A 15,511-nucleotide genomic window follows, 5' to 3' on the forward strand; every position below is an offset into this window, starting at 1 on the left:
ATTCTTATGGTTACATAACTGATTCTGGGGATAGACCACAATTCCTCTATGCAAAGACCCACTAGCAGTATTTTAGAAATGACATACTGTTAGAGAGACCACTTTTTACTGATAAAGGTAAAAGTTAGGAGAAAATGGTTACATTCTCTGCACTCACCACGCACTACTGCAGGGGTCCCCAAACGTTTTAGCCTGTGGAAACCTTTGGAATTCTGACACAGTGTGGTGGACACAGCCACCAAATGGCTGCCACCAAATGGCTACAGCAAGAGGTGGAACCAGCTACAAAATGGCTACCACAGCTAATCTTCAGTCTCACAGTGAATATCTTTGCATTGTGGTGGCAGCTACTGCCGAAGCAACATTTTAAAAAATCTGCACAGCCAATCAGATCACCAGTGGCTCATCAGAAGCCTTGCTGGGTGAACGACCAAACTAGCCTTGCACACTTTCTAAAAGCACTCAGTGGGCGCCAGAAATGGTGTCGGCAGGTACCATGCTGGGGACCCCTGTACTACTGCTATCCCAATAAGGGACTCCTTGTCCCTATTTGTGCTGGAGTGCTAAATACATAAATAGCAAATTTTCAATAGTCCTGTAGTTATTCTGATGTTTAAAAGATGCTTACCGGTATATTTCAATATCACATTTAATGGACTTTGCTTTTCTCTTAGGTTTATGTTGTAGTGGGGACTGCAGCATTAGTGTGCACTGGCTTAGTTATTATGCTCATTATTCTCAAGTTTGGAAGACACTCCAAGTTTGGAATGAAAGGTAAGGAAGGGATACATTATTCTGAGTTACATTGCTGAGTTAGATTGTATTTCAGTACCCTGTATCAAATACATGTTGGCATAGGCAAGCAGAGTTTTCTAATCCAGAGCATGATAAATTCATTGGAACGAGTGTGAATTCATGGATAATATGCAACGTGTCTTAGACTTATTGAACTCAATAGATTGAATCTGTTTTTGTGAATAAACCCCAGCAAAAGTAAAAGACCCTTGGCTTTCATGTAATTTAAGTAGTCTGTGATGCAAAGGGTTTCGTAATATTATGAATAGTTTTTTAACAGTGTAATCCAAGACACCATACAAGTAATTGGATTATTTGGTTCTGATACCCTGAAGTGTAATTTTAGATCTGGAACTGACATATTTAGTTTTAATACTTATTGTGATGACAACCAGCATTTTCTATTTGAGTGAATATATTAGAGTTCCTACATTTCTTCCACACTAGCAAGAAACAAAACTCAAGAGTGGGAGTTAACAAATATCAGGTTCAGTTTTCAGTTGCCTCCACTGTTTGTTTTAAACTTTCTTTTAGTTTGGAGACCAAAAAAAGTTAGGAAAACTTGTGGGGATGGGGCAAAGCTTGATTTCAAACAAACCGAGTTCATCAAGGGTAAGGGGGAGCTTATGCACCTACCCTAAATGTCCTGATTAAGCCCTTTTACTCTTTCCCATGTAAGAGAGTGATAGCCATTTACTCCTACAGGAAAAAGTAAAGTGCCGCATATGGAGACATTGCTAGAGTAGGAAGACAAACTGCAAGAATGATGCAATGTGTCTTTGTGTTCAGAGTACCCAAATAGTTTTTAAACTCCTCTTAGTGTACTTCTTTCTGCCAACAACATCCCTCCATCATAATTGATAGTCTGTATATTAAAAAACCAGTCCCAATGTTCAGTCACATTCTGACCAGGAAACATAGCAGCGCACTATATTAGGAGTAAAGCCTATCAATTTTTATGGCCAGCACATCCTCTGTCAACACTGATCCCATACTCACAACTTAATAATAACAATACTAAAAGTAGTTCACATTACAGAGCAGCATTTCAAAAAACAAAAGCATAATAGAAACAAACTAACAGTGGCTGAAGGTGCAATAAAGTAAATCTTTGTCAACCAAATTATTAAAAACTTCATAAAACATTAGTAAGGGAGGGAAAAAACTGCTGTTCATGATTAAAATACAAAGTAAAAACCAAAACAATTACTCAACTAATAAGGAACCAACAAGAAGCTTGAGCAAAGAAATATGTTTTTTCGTGCTGAAAGGTCAGGAGAAGGGCGTTTCACAATCTAGGTGCCACCACTGAAAAGTCCCTGTTTCAGCCTGCCATCACTCTTAACTTCACATTAGTTTATTTTCAGTTGGTCATAACCAAAGATACTGGACCCAAAATTGTGTGGGGGAGAGAGGTCTGGAATTTTTGCACATGAATGTATTCGCACTCACGTTAGCTTACGTAAAAAGACCAAGGGAAACAAGATCCTTGTCTTTGTATGGGGTGATGCAGGTGGTGCAGATAGAATTAATCTGGTAGTGAAAACAGCCTCAGAGTTGTGGCTTGGAGCTAGTTTCCACTGAACAGGGTCCTTTAAGCCAGTGTTGGGTAGTGATTAGAGTGTCAGACTGGGTCCTGGGACAGCTGGGTTAGAAACTATGCTTGGTCATTGAGACTCACCAGATAACTTTGAGCCTGTCACAATCTCTCATTCTAACCTACCTTACAAGGCTGTTGTGTTGGGGATATGGTGGAGGAGAGAAAAACCATGTGATAAACTGTTTTGGGTCCAGTTTAGGGGTAAAAGTTATATTTAAATTATATATATATATTTAAAAACTAAGTGTAGTTTCCTTAATGCCTATTCTTCAGTATTTCTAGTTCAATATTGATATTTTTAAAAGAAAAAATGCAGTGTTTTAATACCTGCAGTACGTTTTGAAGATGGTTATAAGATCATGAAAATACTTTGGATGATGTTGCGTACTGCTAAATATGCTTTTGATAAAACATGCCACATACAATTTAGCTGTACATTTTATAAGTCTGAACAATGTACAGTGTTTATTAGTCTAAACAATTTTATAGGCCTATAATAAAAAACAGAGCATGTTCCACAAAACAGTGTTTTATTGACACATATGCAAGGCTTCTTAAACGAGACAAACTTCCAATTATCTTCCAGTCCTACAATATACTAGGTTTTTTTTCATTTACAAATTATACTATTAGGGCCATATTACTTGTTCTTCTGTAGCCTTTCTGATTTTGATATGGTATGACGATAATAATGATCAGTATTGTAAAATATTTTAAATGTTTAAAAACAGTATTATTGACATGTAAAGGCTTATTATTTATCATTATTGAGAAAGCTGAGGGTTAGATGAGGAATGCATAATAATGATGTGTGTTCAACCATCTGTGGACTTCACATTGCATCCTTCTGCAGCACCCTGAGCCCCTTGAAGTTTTGTTACTGTGGGGGGTTCAATGAAATCTTAGGAACAGCATAAAGGGTAAAGTGCATATCAATGGGAAGGAGGAATTGGCAGAAGTCACTGCCAACTCTTCTGAGAAACAAATGTCATTCTGTTATGGTTAGATATATGCCACTAATAGGACAACAAATTTCCCCAAACAAGTAGTTAATATGCAATATATGAAGTAAAATGGGTAATATTAGTCAAGAAACATTGTAATAGTTAAATTAAAATATAGCATCCATTATTAGGACTGGAAGAATGAATAATGGCTGAAGAATTAAATAAATATTTCCAGAAATGTACATTAACCAGTTCTATAAAAATAAAATGTAAGTTTGGCCATTGCTCCCTTCCTTTTCTCCAAACTTATCCACTGATGGTGGCAAAAGTGAGAGCTGTTTTGATTAGGACGGCTGGTATCAGGCATGGAACATGAGAAGGGCCCTGCTGGATCAGACCAGTGGTACATCTAGTCCAGCTTCCTGTTTCTCACAGTGGCCAACCAGTTACTCTGGAGGCCAAAAATAGGGCATAGAGGCTTTCCCTGATGTTGCCTCCTGACACTGATAGTCAGAGGCAGTAAGGAGGTTCCCTTTAGTCACCATGACTATCAATAGCCAATAATAGACCTAGTCTCCATGAATATGTCTAATTCCTCTTTAATACAGTCTGTGCCTGTGGCCATCACTGGCAGCAAATTCTACATTTTAATAACTCATTGAGTAAAGTAGTATTTCCTTTTGTCCATCCTGAATCTACTACCCGTCAACTTCTCTGGATGCCCTTGAGTTCTAATATTGAGTGGGGGAGGGAATTTTTCTGTCCAATCTAACCCGTGAATAATTTTATAAACCTCTGTCTTGTCGCCCCATAGTCACCTCTTTCTTAAATTGAAAAGTTCCAGACTCTTCAGTCTTTCCTCCCAGGAAATGTACTCCAACCCCTTTATCATCTTAGTTGCCCTCTTCTGTACTTTTTCCAGCTCTGCAGTGTCCTTTCAGAGATATGGTGACCAGAAGTGCACACAGTATTCCAAATGAGGCCACACCATAGATCTATACAAGAGCATTATATAAAAGAGCTGTTTTATTTTCAGTCCCATTCGTTATCCCCATAGAGCTTTCCTTTGTCACTGCTGCAGCACACTGGTTTGACATTTTCATTCAACTGTCCACTACAACCCCAAAATCTTTTTCTCTCTTGGTCTCAGCAAGTTCAGACGCCATTAGCATATACTTAAAATTGGTTTTTTTGTTCCAGTGTGCATTACCTTACACTTACCTACATTGAACTTCATTTACCCACTCACTTAATTTGTGGAGCTCCTCCTGGAGCTTGTCAGAGTCAACCTTAGTTTTCACCATCCTAAATAATGTTGTGTCATCTGCAAACTTAGCCACTAAACTCCTCACCCCCAGTTCCAGATCATTTGTGAACAAATTGATGATGGACCTTTATGATGCCCGAGGCTTCTGCTGTAACAGAAATGCTGGAAAACTTTCCATTGATAATGGCATCATCACAACAACATGTCATTTTGAGGAGCCTAGAGACATGTTCAGTGTAACCTTAAACAGAGTTACATCCTTCTAAGTCCATTGACTTCAGTGGACCTAGGTGTGTAACTCTGCTTAGGATCACACTGGTAGTTTCCCAAGGCTTCAGAGTCCTTAGTAGGGGACTGAGAAGCCTTGGAAAAATACATTTTCCAGCAGTCATAATACCTGAGGCACTGCTGCAACAGCAGTCTTGGGCATAATGGATGCCCAGACACCAGCACTCTCTGTTACCACTGTCTTCGTGTAAGTCTGAATACAAAAGGGAAGGAAAGATTGAGTTAGCAGTGAAGGCTGCTGTCTTACAGCCCATTCCTGAGCTGAGGCGTATGGGGACGGTGGGGAAGAGGCGCGGTAGCACCTCTTCCTAAGCCGCTCCCTGTACGGCGTTAAAAAAAAGCCGTTTCACGGCTTTTTGTTTGTTTAACTGGGGGCCTTTTGCCCCATAGGGAATAGCGAGGCTGCGCCTGCTAAAAAGCAGATGCAGCACCGCCATTCCTGGCACCGGCAGAAGTGGCCAAAAGGGGATAGGGAGCGACCTAACTGAACTGAACAGAACTGGCGGCTCCTCCCCCTGGCCCGCCCCTGGAAGGCCCCCCCTGCGCTGGCATGGCCTCTCCATGCCATTGCCTGTGTCACGGAGAGGTCGCGCCGGCGGAGGGGGAAGGCGCAGTCCCGCGGTGCTCGGCTGCCGGTGGGACTGGCCTCGCCGCCAGCGTAAGTACGTGTAATCGTGCGATTACACGTACTTACGCTGGCGGTGAGGTCACGCCTCCTCCTAAAGAGTTTCGGACCAATTCTCAGGAAAGGGCTGTTAGGCTGTCACTAAGCTCCTTATGAACCACAAAGATGAATTTTAGGCTAGGTTTGAAATCTGCCTGGGAATTCTGAACTGAGGGTATTTGTTTCTCAGTCCACCTCCTTCAGTTCCTAAATTTGCTGCTATCAAAGTTAAGAATTTGCTAGGTACTTTACACAATTGGAGCATGTAATTCTCATGTGCCATCTCCTCTTCATTTATGCTGGAATATGTTTAGAGAAAAGCAAATATAAACTGTGAAGATCTGTTTGAATGCACTTTCTCCTTCAGGAAGACCCTTGTGAATAACTTAATCTAAACTACAATTGAAGAGAACTTACCTAGAATTATACAAAACCGAGAAGTAGATAATTCTTTTCAGTTCAGTTTTATGCAGTTTGTGCTTTATCTGGAGATGGGCACATTCCTGTGCTGATTGTGTAATTGTGCACCCATCTATAGCGATTAAAACTCTGTGCACTGATACTGAGTAGATTTTTCTTCCCATTACACTTCAAAATAAAGGAATATGGACAATAATTATATGGTTTTCTTTGGACTACAAACTGTGGTTAATAAAAACACAAGATTTCCAACTCCTGTTTTGACTTTGGTTTCTCATTACAATAACTTGAAAGTGAAATTCTTTCTTTGAAGCAATTAACCAGGTAGTCAGGATAATTTTCTGCTGGTCTTATATACTGCTTTAAGTTAATTTGTATTTTCTGAGACTTGGAATCCCTGTGCTAAATATGGGTTTTGGAAAAATGAGATCAGTTGATGAATAATATGATGAGCTTGGATTTGTTTACCAGTATGTTCCATAAAATACCACAGTCTTATTAAAGTAAGTTTTCCTTTTAAGGTCTAAACTTTAGATGGAGGTTTTATAAAAAGTGGTATGTTTTCCCGATATATTTTTCTCTGACAAAACAACCTCAGATATGGCAGCTACTTTGAGAATGCTTATTTCTGGTTTATTTTTACTCTTAATGCTAAAGGTTAATGCTACTTTCTTCAACATCTAGTTTAGGCAGTTGCAAATAATTTTTAATCAGGCAAACCCAGTGGGAAGTGCTTTCAAATGTTAATATCTTTCACCCCCTCCCACTGTCAAAATTTTCTTTATTATTACTTACACCCTGAGTTGATAACTTTCATTTTTGCTCAATAAAAGCAGGAATAGATAAGAAACAAGTTTTGTGCAGTTTTCTGTAAAGAAGACGCTTAACAAAAGAAAGCTCTGAATCTGTGGTCCTTCCCACAGCGGCCTCTCTTCATGACAAAATAGAGGCATAGAAAGCAGACAAGAGAAGTGATATATCTAAGAACTTCTTGATGTCTACCGACTAGGGTTGTAAAAAAAAAATCGGTAAATTTCGGGTTTATTGGGCCCGGGTTTTTTTGGTAAATCCGAAATAAGCCAAATTTCCCTTTCCAGTAAATATTCAGCTTATTTCCGGGTTTACTGAAAAAAATCGGGCCCATTATAGTCTATGGGGGAAATTCTAAACTCCCATGGGGGTGTTTTTGGAGGTAGAGTTCCCAAATTTTCAGGGTAGCTTGAAGGAACCCTCCTTGCACAAACCCCAAAGTTTGGTAAAGATTGGGTCAGGGGGTCAAATTTTATGACACCCCAAAGGAGTTGCCCCCATTCCCCATAGGAAAACATTGCAAAGTTCACACAAGGACATAGCAAACTGCCAAAACAAACCCTTTCTCTAAATTCAACAAAGAAAATGATGATGCCAATAACAAAGCAGTGCCCCCCCCCCAAACAATCAAAGCACCCCCTCCTTTCAGGTAAAAGCCAGCAAGATCTCCAGCAGAGAAAACCCCAAAAATCAAACAATACAACTTTGAAACAGCATGCAGTGGAGAAATGGAAGCAGAGCCTGCCACCCAAAATAATCAGATCACCCCCTCAAACTAGCAACCCCTCCCCCCCCCCACCAACCAACAGGCCAAGGCCTGCTGGCTTCTAGCAAAATTTAGAATTTAGCCCCAAATACAACAACTTGTTTAAAAGGAAAACGATATCTCAAACCCTTTGATGTCTTCTCCTCCAGGCAGCAGGCAGGAAGGAATCCAACCCAAGCAGCAGGTTGTAATCCAGCAGGTCAGGATGAGGCACCAGGATCCAGGATCACAGAGGAAGAATCAGGCAGCAGGAGCTAAAGCCAAGCTATGCCACCAAACTCACTAAAACGGCCTGGTCTGTCTTTGGCCAAGCACAGAAAAGTTTGAAAATAATTTCAGCCAAAAAACACCTTCTCTGATTGGTGAAAGAACACTATTCTTCCTTACCTGGGTTCCTGTTGGCCACTGAGAATTCCTGGCCCTCCTCCTCTCTAGGTTGTTTTCTGCTGCCATTCAGGTAGATTGCACCAGCTGACCTTTCAGCAATGTAAAATGCATTGCTGCCATTGGCCACAAGGGAAGGTTCAGTGAGCCTTCCTATTGGCCACTCCAAGATGCCTGCTCCCTTTCTCCTGCTGCCCTGGAAACCAGCTAGGGGGCAGGAATATGAAGAAAGGCGATAGCTCTCCTTTAAACGTAACAAGGGCCACAAAATGTAGACTCTGCAGAAGGCAAAGAGTCGAAACCCGAAAAGCCGAATATTTATTTGGCTTTTTAAGGAATTGCCTCTTTGTCTTTGGGCACATTCCCATGTTTTGGTATTCGGTTGACCCAAAACCTGAATACTGCAGAAACGGCTAATTTCAGTTTTATTTTCAGTTCGGGTATATCGATATGCACAACCCTACTACTGACACAATCTTGTATGTTTGTCCTATATAACAAAATGAGAATAGGAACAAGACAGATGTAGCACAATATGTTCTTTTAAGCATGGTTAGGAGATCATGATCGCTCTGGGCTCCCACACTTTTCTCACTCATCCTCTCTTGCATACAAATTCCTCTCCCCCTTTGCTTTTCAGAGCTAATTATAATCGGTATTTTCACTAACTACATACTACATATCTCATTCTTCATTCATGATTAGAAATGAGTGTGTAAACTGTTATTCAAACTAGTTGTAGTTAGGAAAACATGGTTCACACAGAAAAAGAAAAAGAAGGGAAGGGGGAATTCACCTGTACAAGGAGAGGAGGGAGAGGGAAATACTCATTTGAAAGCACTTGGTTGGAGCATTCAGCCAAAGTCCTCAAAAGAATCAAGCCCTGTTCACTGAACATGTTGGAAGATCTGCCCTAGAAAGAGCATTCCTATTTAATATCCCCATAATGACACTGTTTTGGGTTATATTTTCAGTATAGTACAAGTTAGTCACTACTTATCTCCATTTGATCCGTCTTTAAGATTCAGTATAATTTTCCTTTCTGACCTTTCACCCCAGTGCTGAAGTTCACACTCCATCATTTTCTCACTACAACCCTTAAGGGAATATGTCAAAAGCAGCACCATGTTGCTGGAATTTCTAGCTGGTTCAAATCCAGCATTTCTTTCCATGACATTCTCTCACAGTTATTTCAGTTTTAGAGAAATAGCTGTATTGGTCTTTTACAGCAAAACAAAAAGTAGTTGAACCTTAAAGACCCTCAGATTTATTAAGGCATAAGTTGTTGTGGAGCACAGTTCTCATCAAATGTATTCAGAGTGTGTTCATTTGTCAGATATATGTTTGTATGTGTGGACATACAGAAAAAGATTGTAAACGGGTCAGGAGATAATGAAATACAAGAGGTATAGTCTGTGACATTTCTATGCAAAGTTCAAATGTATCTAGCAGTAGTTGCTGATAACACAGTCTTCGTAGACAATAAGCGAATTTAATACTTGTAGGTTATCCGGGCTGTGTAACCGTGGTCTTGGAATTTTCTTTCCTGACGTTTCGCCAGCAGCTGTGGCAGGCATCTTCAGAGTAGTAACACTGAAGGACAGTGTCTCTCAGTGTCAAGTGTGTAGGAAGAGTCAGAGAGGGGTTGGGTTTGAGCTGAGTACTGTCCTGCAGAAGTAATGTGCTAATCATTGTTCTGTAAGTATCAAGATAATGTACTAATGAGGGTGTGGTATGTTAATATGAAACCATTGTATCCTGAAGTGATCTGTTAATGTGTGAAATCCAAAGCTAATCTGCATGGCTATTGTTGACTGTAGCCTTTGTTAGTCTGGAGGTTTTTCAGGGCAGGAAGCCAAGCCTTATTCATTCTTAAACTCTCTTCTTTTCTGTTAAAGTTGTGCTGATGTTTATGAATTTCAACGACTCAGTCCAGTAATAGCAAATTTTTACATGGAATATTTTGAAAAGACAGCATTAGAATCGGCACCTTACAAACCTACAGTCTGGTTCAGGTTCGTAGATGATACATTTACCATTTGGAGCCATGGTGAAGAAAAATTAATGGACTTTCTAAACCATCTTAATACTATCCATCCAAACATTCAGTTTACCATGGAAAAGGAAATTGAGGGTAAACTCCCATTTCTTGATAACCTTGTCATCCGTAAAACAAACTTTCAGTTAGGTCACAAGGTCTACCGGAAACCAACTCACACAGATCACTACTTACACAAAAACTCCAACCACCACCTCCGACAGAAAAGAGGAATAATCAAAACATTAATGGACCGTGCAAGACGGATCTGTGAACCACAGTTTCTCTAGGAAGAAACTAATCATTTAAATCACGCACTACTAGCAAACGGCTATTCCAAGAATGAAATCAGAAGGGCCATTAAACCAAACAAAAATCAGAAAACTCAGGAAAAACAGTCTCCCATAGGAAAGGTATTCTTGCCATTTATTAAAGGAGTCACTGATAGGATGGAGAAACTTTTGAAAAAACATAACCTACAAACGGTGTTTAAACCCACCAAGAAAATACAACAAATGCTACGATCAGCAAAAGACAAAAGAGACCCCCTCACCTCTGCAGGAGTATATCGTATACCTTGCAGCTGTGGAGAAGTTTACATCGGGACCACAAAACGCAGCATACAAACAAGGATAAAAGAACATGAAAGATACTGCAGACTTGGCCAACCTGAGAAATCAGCAGTGGCTGAACATGGACTGACACAAACAGGACAGGGTCTTATTCCAAGACACTGAAAGACTGGACAATTCTACCAACTATTTTGTCAGATTGCACAGAGAAGCCATTGAAATTCATAAACATCAGCACAACTTTAACAGAAAAGAAGAGAGTTTAAGAATGAATAAGGCTTGGCTTCCTGCCCTGAAAAACCTCCAGACTAACAAAGGCTACAGTCAACAATAGCCATGCAGATTAGCTTTGGATTTCACACATTAACAGATCACTTCAGGATACAATGGTTTCATGTTAACATACCACACCCTCATTAGTACATTATCTTGATACTTACAGGACAATGATTAGCACATTACTTCTGCAGGACAGTACTCAGCTCAAACCCAACCCCTCTCTGACTCTTCCTACACACTTGACACTGAGAGACACTGTCCTTCAGTGTTACTACTCTGAAGATGCCTGCCACAGCTGCTGGCGAAACGTCAGGAAAGGAAATTCCAAGACCACGGTTACACAGCCCGGATAACCTACAGGAACCAATGAACTCTGACCGTGAAAGCCTTCGACAATATTTTAATACTTGTAATTTGAGAGGAAATCATTCTTTCAGTTGTGGCCTAAGTGGTAGTATCAGACTTTCTAATGCATTCTCATTCAGGAATTTCACACTGTAGTCGTCCCTTGAAGTTCTTTTGTTGAATAATTATGACTTTCAGATCAGCAGCAGAATGTTCTGAGATAATTAATTGTTATTGGGCTAGTTTCTTAAACTTGCTTTTTTAAAGCTCAGATTTGTGCCTAGTTATTGTTTTGGATGGAGTTTGAGTTTGTCCTCATTGGAAAGCAGAAGGGGATTGTCAAATATGATGGCATGCGTTACACTGGAGGAGGAGCAGATAAATGAGCCTCTGATGGTATTGCTGATGTTACTAGGTCTGCAGTAGTGAGACCTGAGTGGACATAAGGACAGAGATGGTATCGTGGTTTGTTGCAGGGCCTAGTTCCTGGTTGGCCTCCCTATTACATATCCTGTTATTATTGCTAAATTGCTGTTTTGGATTAAGAGCTTTCTGGTAATCAAGGGCAGGCCTATAACCCATACTGGAAGCTCTTATTGTGCACAGTGGGCTATCAATATGTTTTGATGATTTTAGCTTATATCTAAAAATGTCAAGATCCAGAAATCAGTGGGAGTACCCTTCTACCTTCCAGGACACTCCGCTGCTGACCTGAAAGTCATTGTTATTCATCAAAAGAACCTAACTTGTATTAAATCACAAAAACTTTAATCAAATTGTAAATATGAAAAACTGTGCATCATCAGTATCCATCATTTTTGCTTACATATATAGGTACCTTCCCCTAGTGTAACCCCCCCTCCTTATGAGGTAAAATTACACTTACACACATGGGGATGTCATTCTCTTAAAAGCATCTTTCCTATGACCAGGTACAGTTACAAATAACATAAAATAAAATACATGTAAACCAAACATGTTTGGGCCTTTTAGGCGTCATTCATAATAGTGGTTTCATCCCATACTAATGTTAAATTTATTTAACAAGTACAGGAGGAGTGTATTGTTGTGGGGGAGGGAAGATGGCATGGTATAGTCCAATCTCATCAGGTCTCAGATGCCACACAGGTGAGGTTATTGGAAGGGAGACCACCAAGGAAGACTCTGCAAAGGAGGGCAATAGCAAACTATCTCTGCATCTCACATGCCTTGAAAGCCCTTTGCTGGGATCACCATAAGTTGGTTTTGACTTGCTGACACTTATATATGTATAGTTGCTGTGAATGGTCTTTGAGCTTATCTTGGATACATTTGAACTTGCATAGAGATTTCACTGGTACCTTTTCCCCGCACTAATGTTGAGGATAAGTGGGAAAAAAGAAGTAAAGGGAAAACAAGATACCGCTCCCTCAAGATTCCTTGGAGGTTTCCCATGTACTTTTTGCAGCTGATGTAGGACTGCAACTCTTAAAAACTGAATGGATTTGATCAAAGGTAACAACAATTCAGGATACCAGTGACTGAGAAGCAGGGTGATGAATAATTTAATTCTTTAACTGGGCAAAAATGAAAATCCTCAAGAAGCAATTTACAGAGATTTTGCGTGTACAGTTCTGATATGTAAATAATACACAGTGTGTTTTACTATGGTCCACTATTAGCTATACTGACAGAATGAACATTTATTGTGGCACAGCTTTCAAAATAGAGGCATAGCAAGCAGACAGGAGAAATGATATATTTAAGAACTTCTCTTGATATATATTGACACAAACTTGTGTATCTGTCCTACATAACAAAACAAGAATAGCATCAAGACAGATGTAACACAGCCTTCTAGAGGTAAGCTAAAAAGGATTTTTGGGCAATGGAAGAAAAAGAATTGGTTTTTATACCTGCTTTTCTCTACCATAAGGAGTCTCAAAATGGCTTACAATTGCCTCCCCCCCTCCACATCAGGCACCTTGTGAGGTAGGTGGGGCTGAAAGAATTCTGAGAGAACTGTGGCTAGCCCAAGGCCACCCAGTAGGCTTCATGTGGAGGAGTGGGAAATCAAAACCGGTTCTCCAGAGTCTGCCACTCCTAACCACTACACCATGCTGGCCCTGCTTTCTGTGAGTGAGAGGTAGAAATACACATGCTCAGAGAGGGTGGAGCCATAATTCCTGCTCAGTTCTTCTTTGACAACCACAGCAGAGACATCACAAGGAAATTTACTCTCACCTTTTGTGAGCAAAGCCATTTCATTTCTAAAAAGAAAAGAAGAGGATTTTTAAAGACTTCCCCTTTTCGATTTTCCTTAGCAGTCGTCTTTTCACCCTTGAGATCCAGGGGGATTTAGGGGTTCCGTCCAATCTTTTCCCCACCTATTTGCCTGTCCCTTTTTATGGTGCAGAAGACATTGCATTATTTGTGGGGACAATTTGCTTAATACCACAGACATGCCCAGTGCCTGCTGTGTCTGGGAGTTGACGCCTGTCCTCATTGTTTTAAATTTACTAAACAATCCCACAGTAATCGAATGTTTCACCTCTCTACCTCCTTGTTGAACATTTCCTCTGGGCACCAATGGACTCTTCGACATTGACTCTATCTTTGAAATCAAGGACTAAGTCATCACTGAATCCAGGTATTCCTCCTTTCTCAGGGGAGGATCCCATACCTCCTAAACACTTTGTGAAGTTCAAATCTTCCTCTTCAGTGGACCTTAAGAAGAAGAAAAAGAGGGACAAAGATCACAATAATCAAGCTGCTTTGTCTACCACAGTCCCCTCACTGAGTCTCTTGCCCACTTTCACCTTCAACTCAGGATCCATCAGTTGCTACAAATTCAGCCCACTGTGCCTGTTCTGGGGAGATTCTAGCTGTCTGCTCAATTCCTATTCCTCATGTGGTAGTTCATTCAAAGTCCAGTATGTCGACTTGGTCTGAGGGTCGGAATGAAGACAATTCACTTCATGTTGTTTCATCAACCACATGGTGACTCCCTTTCAGGGAAGACTCTGAGGAATAGTCTTACTATAACTTTTCCCCTAAAGAACAAGACCAGCCCTACTACAGTTGATCACAGTCCCACGAGTCCTTGGCCAGAAGTAGGCATCACACTCCGGCATACTAGCCATTGTTGGGATTTGTATTCTTAGAATCATCACCACTCAACAAAATACTGATACAGGTCCCCTCGATTTTGATCTCCCTGTGATGAACACTATTTATGGGACTAAAGCTGCCATTAGGATTGTCTCTTGACTTATTCAGCATATCTACTGCCTTTGCAGTACTGATACACAATGGAAAGATGACTTTGTTCCTTGAGGAATCGGGCTTGATTGCAGCTGTTTTGTGCCTTCCTTCATCCAATTGGTACCAAGATGCCTCCCTAGAGGCCTATCACTTGGGACTGATAGTTGAACTCAACATGACATGGGATCAGCATACCCCAAATCAGCCTCAACAAGAAGCTGCCAACCAAGCCCAGCATGCCTCAGCTGTCCCTGCTTGGGACTGAACCCTCTCCAGTCAGCAGTTGGCGTTAAGACTTTCTTTGGAGCAGTAGTAGACTTTGAGGCAGCTTTTGAAGCTAGCCTGCATGGGCTCAGACACCCTCTCAGTACAATCCCAAGGGTGATCCTACCTGCTTCTCCTCAGAATCAGAGGATAGTTTTGATGTCAGAGTGTTCTAACAGGTGAGAGTATGGAGAGAAATAGACAAGGACTTAAACAGATGGTTTAGACTTAATATTTCATGGCTTGGCAGGATGTTGACCATCAAAATGTACGTACTTTTACGACTGAATTTTTTGTTTCAATTTTTACCAATGTTCCTTAAAGATAATGTTTTAAAAGGATGTCAACAAGGAATTAACAAATTTATATTGAATGGGAAAAAAGCAGTAAGATTCAAAACATTACAAGATGATAAGAAAAGAAGAGGACTTGGGCTGCCAGACCTGAAATCGTACTACCAACCTTCATGCCTAATGTGGATTGCTGACTGGATCAACATTGCTATGGACAGGAAGTTAGTGCTAGAAAGAGCAGATTTAGCAACTGGATTTCACCATATCATGTGGTCTCAAAAACAGGCTTCGGATGTAACCAAAATCAAGCAAACTATGCAAGACTGTGATGTAATACCCTTTTAAAAGTTTGGAATACCTATAAAAAGAGGATTAGTCTCGAGAGTAATTTTAGCAAGAAAATGGAAACAACCGCTTATCCAGCAAATAGAAGAATGGAGGGACAAATTAATGGAACATGCCATGGCAAAAATGATTAAGATGATAAATATTAACAATGATGTGGTTTTTGAGCAGCATTATGAGGCATGGAAACC

At 40.4% G+C, this 15,511-nt stretch overlaps 1 protein-coding gene across 5 annotated transcripts in view; it reads left to right on the forward strand.

Annotated features, from left to right (window-relative positions):
* The window catches only part of NTRK2 (neurotrophic receptor tyrosine kinase 2), a 190,021-nt gene that overhangs the window by 58,473 nt on the left and 116,037 nt on the right, over positions 1–15,511 (forward strand). For all 5 annotated transcript variants that reach the window (XM_056847989.1, XM_056847991.1, XM_056847990.1 and 2 more), the window contains one exon: positions 675–774. In XM_056847989.1, coding sequence (XP_056703967.1) covers positions 675–774 — 100 coding nt within the window. The remainder of the gene's footprint in view (positions 1–674; positions 775–15,511) is intronic.

Source organism: Euleptes europaea, chromosome 4 (assembly GCF_029931775.1).
Source record: "Euleptes europaea isolate rEulEur1 chromosome 4, rEulEur1.hap1, whole genome shotgun sequence".
NCBI lineage: Eukaryota > Metazoa > Chordata > Lepidosauria > Squamata > Sphaerodactylidae > Euleptes > Euleptes europaea.